The sequence below is a fragment of the Pempheris klunzingeri genome, chromosome 21, assembly GCF_042242105.1.
Source record: "Pempheris klunzingeri isolate RE-2024b chromosome 21, fPemKlu1.hap1, whole genome shotgun sequence".
NCBI lineage: Eukaryota > Metazoa > Chordata > Actinopteri > Acropomatiformes > Pempheridae > Pempheris > Pempheris klunzingeri.
The window spans coordinates 6,179,220-6,186,589 of NC_092032.1; the positions used below are offsets into that span (position 1 = coordinate 6,179,220).

Genomic DNA, 7,370 nt, shown 5'->3' on the forward strand with positions numbered 1-7,370 from the left:
TCTGTGTCACAAGATCTATGTGAAAGATGAAATGGTGAAAGATGAAAAACTGTGGTTGTATCTGCTGCAGTACTTTTTTTTAGCCTTCTACTCAATACAACTCTCACATGTGACATGCACAAAAGTTATGACCCTTACTTATGTATACTCCCACAGTGAAGAGGAAACTAGGTCATATAGTTCACTGCATTACTATGGTACTGACGTATTGTTAGCAGTTGCTGTGAATATTTCATTTTGATGTGTTAAATAAAGGTAAATTAGTCTGTATATTCATAGCGACAGTACAGACCATAGTTACAAATGAACTGATCCGTTATCTGATTGCTGTCAAAAGTCTGTGACTTTTGACTGTCAAAGAATTTCTTTAATCAAATCATTCTCACAATGGTGGACATAATATTAATAACGCAAAACAATACAAAACATGTATATGTAGTCACGGGACAATGATGCCGAAACACTGGAACAACCACAATGATAACGATTATACCAATAATATACAGTATTGTTCAAAAGAATACACATACGACTTAATACAGTTTAAAGAATTGAAGCTTAAGTATGTGGTGGATAGTTTTTTGCAAGCAGCTGCCTTTAACAAGAGGTACAAAAGTTATCTTTAAACGTCTTCAAATGTGCATTCGTGACGACGCCTATTGCCCCATTCATATGATGCATCAGTCTGTGTGACGATTGTGGCAGCATGGGTGATGGCGTCTCTGTTCACTGGTTTGTAGCGAGTTTATTTTCATGTCTCTGTTTTGGTGGGCCAGTTCTTTATGTTTTCGTCTTGCAAGCCGGCACTGTCCTCCGGCAGAAGCAGATTGCATTGAAGAAGCGGCAGTGGCATGTGGCACACGGGTTACAGCAGCCAGACTGGGGATAACACGTTTGAGTGAACTGAGAGCACTTGGACTTCACAGGCGTGGTTACAGCTTCAGAAGGAGGGGGGAGTTTACTTGGGGGAACAGGGATCACTTTGGACTTCTGGAAGGTGGAGAGGACAGAAAGAGGGAGACAGGGTTGGTCAGAGAGGGAGCGTCAAAATCAAGTGTTACAGTGATACCGTCTCACGTTCTTGTTTTGATTTCTAACTTTTTATTATGTTGATTGAAAGCTGCAAGCTCTCATTGTGAAGCCTCTTTTTTTTTTTTTTACTTTGTGTGCATGAACAACTATGTCCCAAACTGTGAAACCAGGGGAAAAAATCTGTTTATTTTAAGTTGTGATGTACCACATGTGTGTGCAAACTGTAGCTGAGCCTTTTATTTATTTTTTTATTGAATTCTTCATCGGGACAAAACAAGCCAAAGTACAGTGTGCAATAATTCCAAAAGCTACATTTTTGATCCTTAAAAGATGATAAAATAGGCTCATGTGTTACTGAGCAGAAACGCTTCCTTTTAACTACAAACTAGAAACATCTGTGCACAATGTGATTGGAGTATAAGGCGAACACATCTTACCGGCACGTGAATCCTTTGCTGTTCATACTGTCCTCTCCTCGCAAAAATTGGTCTCTTTCTGTGGTTCGAAGACCCTGCTGAAAGAACATTGATTTGTTTAGGATATAATGCTACACAAAGTCAAAGAGATTGCTTTGTGTCCGATCCAAGATCACCATTAGTCCCGGGCAGACAGTGCCTCTCATGTATTGCCATCAGTTTGTTTAAAAAACTAAATAACTGGCAAGCTTAAGAACATTTAAAACTGCAGTCATTTCCAGAATCGTCTAACTCTGGCACAAAATAATACATCGTAACAACAATGTAGAATATATAAATATAAATGATGATACAGCTTTTTAATTTCATTTCACATATGTCATATCCGGCGGCTACCATCTTTGGTTGACATATGATCCAGAGGGGCAACTTTATGGTGCAATGGACAGAATATTTGAATCTTTAAGAATTGTATTCAATCATAACATGATTATTCTGTACAAACAAGACACCAGAACATGCAGATCATTTCAAAGCAGGCCTTTCCAGAGTGCTGTCACTACCTTCTCTGCCCACCAGAGGTGCTCTGTGAAAGAGCCTCATGTCTAATTCCTACAACCTGCCGGCTGCATCTCATCTTCTCATTAATCTGTGTGTGTACACACACACACACACACACACACACACACACAGGCTACTGCACTGTGCATGTGATTTAAGAGTGTATGGAAAACAGCAGTATTGCCGTGCAATGCAGATAGTGATACCACACTGAGATTGACAAGTTAATGAATGTGCCCTCAGGCCCCATTCCGAGAAAAGAAGTGCCTTGAGGCAACACTACCGCTTGTCTCTTTAATGTAATAAAATCCTTGTTTGCTGCGCATTCCCACTGAAGTTTAGTGGACAAATGGCAGTAAAACATTTTGAGACATTCAAAATGGATTTAAACAATGTCCAGCTAGCAGGGAAGCAATAAGTTTGCAAAATGACCACGCCTGACCCCATGTTCATAAATGCGGTGCCATACGATGCCAGCTGTGCTGTACTATGTGGAGCACAGGGGGTCTCCTGCATTCAGATCATGTTGTGACAATCAAATGCTGGGAATGGCCTGACTTATGCATATGTTAAGAGTTATAACTAAAAGCTAAAATTATGCTGTCATAAATCCTGATATGCATGAAACCACCTCATTAAATTGATTTACCACTTGCCATACACTTGTACGCCTGACTGTAAGTGATAGCCGAAAGTGATACAGTATTCTTGTTATGCCTGTGCTGTTTTCTACTCAAAATCAGTTTACTGTATGTGGTATGTACTGTATGGCTTACCACTGAGTGGCAGCTCAGGATGAAACAAAATGCACCTAGTGCTACTGTATAGGGGTGTGGGGCATGTGTGACAGTGAATATGTGGCTTCTGGAAGATTCATTTGAGGAATGATGGCATGTCAGAGATCAGCAACAGGTCGCCTTACAGTCCGTGCAGTGCGGTGCCGCTTGAAACTAACACATGTGTAATGCTCCTGCCATATTTGGCCACTAATGGTATATTACAGGTGGACCCTGACAGAAAGCCCCCCCACCTCTGATCCTGGTTCTGTTCGAGGTTTCCTCACCACTAATACCTGACGTTGCTCATGTGGGGATTCTTGAGTCATTGGGTCTCTCTCTTCATTAAAGAGTTTGGTCTTGATCTGCTTTTTATGGAAAGCGTCTTGAGATAACACTTGTTATGAATCGGTGCTGGATCACTAAATATTAAACTAAAAATTATAAACTAAATATTGATTGATTGATTGTCAGGCACACTGCAATTGTGCAATTCAATATTATCATCACATCACCAAACTGTGCATCATTTGCCGTCTGTCTCATAAATCTATCAGATCTCTCCCAGTGTGAGATGCTAAAAATCAGCCTGCTTCAGCTTTGAATTATATTTGAAAGGTTCCTAATTTTTATATTCTGAAATAAACTGAAATCCACTCATAAACTGCAGCCAATTTAATTTGAAATCCGGTTGATGATGGCTTGTCCTGTTGGCCAATATTTCATGTAAAATGGCAATTTGCATGCTCACATTAAAAAAAAAGGTATTCTATCTCTAGTTGTCATCATTTACGCTATTATTACTTTATTTTGGCACATTGAAAATTCATTTTAATGTAATTTTTAATCGTTAACGTCGAGCATTACTTTTATTCCTAATACTTATTCTCTGTGGGAATATGCACTGGCTGACATCACACTATTTCTAATTAAACTGTAGGATTTAAACTCTGTTTAATGATCATGGCTCCTCCACTGTGGGCTCACTGTGACCTTTATCATATTACTAAACCTCAGATCATTACTCCATTCATTCCCTATTACCGATTTCACAAATCCTCGGCTGCATTGCCTGTTTTATCTGACAAAAAGCAACAGCCACACAGATGAACCAACTCTGCACAGCCTGTCCAGCAAAACGAGACACTCACCTGCGCTCTGAGGGGCCTGGGCCCGGCTCGCTGACACATTGCTGCGGAGGGCTTGAAGATCATTGCGGGTGAAGAGTCCAGCGCTGACAAAGGCCAGCTGGAGAATGCAAAACCACGAGATTGCCAGTGTCATCCTGCCTGCCACCATCCTCCGATGCCACAGTGGAGCCCAAAGGGTAAGAAAGGCGCGTGCTGCCGTAGCCTTGGATATTCAACTTGTTATTTTTGATGTGAGGCTCATTGGCTCGGCTTCTCACTCCTCTGCGACTTAAATTTGATGGAGAGGCGAGGTTACACACGCACAGTGCACGCCCCTCTTTGTCTCCACGCCTCTCGGCACCATGAACAGCACTGACCTACATGTTCTCACTGGAGATTCACCACCACCGACACATTTCCCACTTTGATTTTCAACATTTTATTTGTCTAGTAGACGAGCAGTGGCTTGACAAGCACGTGTGCACAGATATGCATAGATATACAAAGAAATATTTCCGGATTTGAGTGCTTTCAAGCACTTATTTGTATTTTAACTGCAATATTATACAAGAATATATTCATTCCGTATTTGTGTTCATGCTGCATTCATGGTGCTGTTAACTGAAAAGAGTTACATTAGGCTAAGTGTACCTTTTAACAAGAAAGCACCATGATGAGTTGAAAAAATGAACGGTTATCATTTATAAGTTACAGTATTATAGATAGATAGATAGATAGATAGATAGATAGATAGATAGAAATACTTTATTGATCCCTGGTAGGAAATTCTGGAATAATTCTATTATGTTTCACTTAGAAATTTACAATGAGGCCATACTGGTAATAACTTGTGTTTATAGTCTCTGTGAGGATATCTTGAATATTATGAAAAAGAAAACAATGCCAAATATCAGATTTTTCTAACAGTGGATTTATCCGGCCCTTAACATGCACTGGACATGTTGTTGAGAGGCATCAGCTGGCTTTAACTTGAGATTTACAATGCAAAGTAAGAAAAAGAGGGGCTGGTTACTCCGACCGTGTCCACAGGCCATTGAGGTATGGATGGTATTGGCAGATGGTGTGATAAATGCATACAGATGTGTTATCTGACTGAGGAAGAACAATGTAAGTCTCAGGTTTGGAGTGGGATGTGATTCAGTGATGTCTGACAGGGCCAGTGTGTGCGTGTGTGTGTGTGTGTGTGTGTGTGTGTGTGTGTGTGTGTGTGTGAGTGTGTGTGTGTGTGGTATTTCCAAAGAACTGCTTTGGGATTTCGTTAGACAATTTACTGTTCTTGGAAGTGTCTCATGCTTGCAACTTGGAACATAAGTGAAGCAAATAGTGACAGCCTTTGAGAGATGAACAGCTATATAGAGACAAACAGTAGCAGCCCTTCACACCAAGCTTTACATCAGTAGTTGGAGAAGTCAGAGACTTGCTGTCCTGCTCTCTGTTCATGTGCCAGCCCCACAGTAGAGATAATACCATAACTCATAACCTGCTAATACTTAACACTGAGAAAAGAAAAGACTCCTTTGCACACACCATTGTATAACATACTGTCACTTGGCTGGCTGCATTTTCTTGTGTGATTCACTCATGCTGCTTTATTTATTTATTTATTTATTTTGCTGTTTCATATTGCTTTCCAACATTTGCTGTCTCCTGGATTAAAGTATTACTAAGTTTGTTGGTTTAAAAATAGATTTATTCTGTGTAAATATACATTATGATGACAAAGCACCAGGAAAAACTGCGATTAATGTTCACAAACGAGACTGTGAAAGGCTGTACTTCCATATTACAAAAATATAGCTGGTCACAGCTGTCCGGAAATCGTCCTTGCACAGCTCCTCATCTGAGCAATATTTCAAACTAACAGCCTCAGGTTTCACACACACAAAGGGAAACACGATGGCAACGTGCGATACGTGTTTAGAGTTACAATATTTATTCTACTTTCAGTAAAATAAAAACGTCCCGACAGATTTGAAAGAGCTCCTGATCTTTATTCCAAAGATTTGAATGGAAGCGCACTAAATTACACTTTGACACAGCGTATCCCTCTGATGTGTGGAAAAGTAAGTGCAGAATGTGATTCACCAGAAAATCCTGACTGTTCCTGTCGCTCTGACTGGATGATTAATAATAATTATTAATAACTAATGAAGTTACCGCTGCTGCGCCGCCGCGCGTAAAAGTGCCCATTCTGAATTTGGAGACGTGTCACTGCTGCTGTCGGGAGGCAACGGGTGTTTACTGATTAATACACACAAAGGGATTGTTTCCTCCCAGGACCTTGACGTTAAAGAGGCCCGGGGGTGTCCGGGGCTCAGATCGGCTGAGCGCTCCTGTGGCTGGACGGTCGGGCGCGTCCGACTTCCCACTTCCAACCCTGTTTAATACAAATATCATTTGTATGATAATAAAATATTGCTTTCTGGCCTGCCAGTACAACGTGAACGAAACAAAAACGCAGTACAAATATTGTACAGTAAACATGCCACCCTTCAACTGGCCGGAGTAAATACATTACACTGCCTGAATTTTCTCGGAGTCTGGTGTCGTGCACCATGCTCGTCCTCGCAGTAGGGAGCGGTGATGTTGATGATCAGGATTCGTGTCCAGAGGGGAACAAGAGGAGCTTGAGTTCTGTCTGCAGTCCACAACCGTCCCCAGCGTCTCCAGAGTGCTGAAATCCAAGTTGCTGTGACTGCACCAGGTGACCAGATAGCAAACCCCCCCACCTGTAGGCAGACTCATCCCCACCAGAGATGAGCCCACCGAGGTGCCGTCTTACGCACACTTCAGGAGTTTGCTGAACTGGCGACTTGAGGTGCAGCTGTTGGTGTACAGGGAAAAGAGTGGATTGGAAAGGTGATAGTCCTGAAGGGAAAAAGTGCTGATGGACCAGGAGTCAGAGATGTGTTTCTCAACCTCACATGCTGCCTCCCGTCAGACAGAAACCTGGCATTCCCCCCCCCCCTTTTTTTTTTAATGAAAAAGACCCTTTCTTACAGTAGCCATTTTTACAAAATAATTGTTATATTAATGATGGCTTTATTCACTGGTGCTGAACCAATACCACAGGCCCGTGAGCCAGCATGTGTAATAAAAACCCCAATATTATGGTACCAGAGCTTTCTCTCAGAGCCATAAGTGTGTGTTTAGGAACAAATGGTGGCATGCATCATAAAATATATGTTCTGTCATCCACAGTTGACCTCTGGGTTTTTAAAGCGTAATAAGTTAAAAATGAAATGGACTAAAACAGAAGCAACATTTGTTGTGCGCATTTCCCAGATCTAATGGAAACACCAGTCGGCAGAAAACCACAGGTTAAAAATTTCAGCTTGACAGTTACACAATACCTTCAGGAGGTACCATGGAGAAAAACAACATCCATTTTACTTTTATATGTTGAGTTCCATGTGATTTACTGTAGCTTCCAA

The 7,370-nt window shown here is 41.3% G+C and overlaps 1 protein-coding gene across 2 annotated transcripts; it reads right to left on the reverse strand.

Annotated features, from left to right (window-relative positions):
• Positions 1–698: 698 nt before the first annotated feature.
• LOC139221492 (agouti-signaling protein-like) lies at positions 699–4,075 on the reverse strand. Of its 2 annotated transcripts, none has more exons than XM_070853418.1 (3): positions 3,937–4,075; positions 1,470–1,543; positions 699–990 (listed from the first exon to the last, which is right to left on the reverse strand). In XM_070853418.1, exons 1-3 carry the CDS (start codon positions 4,067–4,069, stop codon positions 781–783), a joined length of 417 nt encoding a protein of 138 aa, XP_070709519.1. In that variant the 5' UTR covers positions 4,070–4,075; the 3' UTR covers positions 699–780. The 2 variants fall into 2 exon arrangements, with proteins under 2 accessions (XP_070709519.1, XP_070709518.1); XM_070853417.1 differs by having other exon boundaries at positions 1,470–1,546.
• Positions 4,076–7,370: the final 3,295 nt, after the last annotated feature.

Excerpts from the sequence above, each read along its gene's own strand:
- LOC139221492 (XM_070853417.1), bottom strand. The coding sequence starts at position 4,069 with ATGACACTGGCAATCTCGTGGTTTTGCATTCTCCAGCTGGCCTTTGTC. Across the intron at positions 1,547-3,936 it reads CCAGGCCCCTCAGAGCGCAG|CAGGGTCTTCGAACCACAGA; the intron begins GTGAGTGTCTCG and ends ATGTTCTTTCAG. Across the intron at positions 991-1,469 it reads AGCAAAGGATTCACGTGCCG|AAGTCCAAAGTGATCCCTGT; the intron begins GTAAGATGTGTT and ends TCCACCTTCCAG.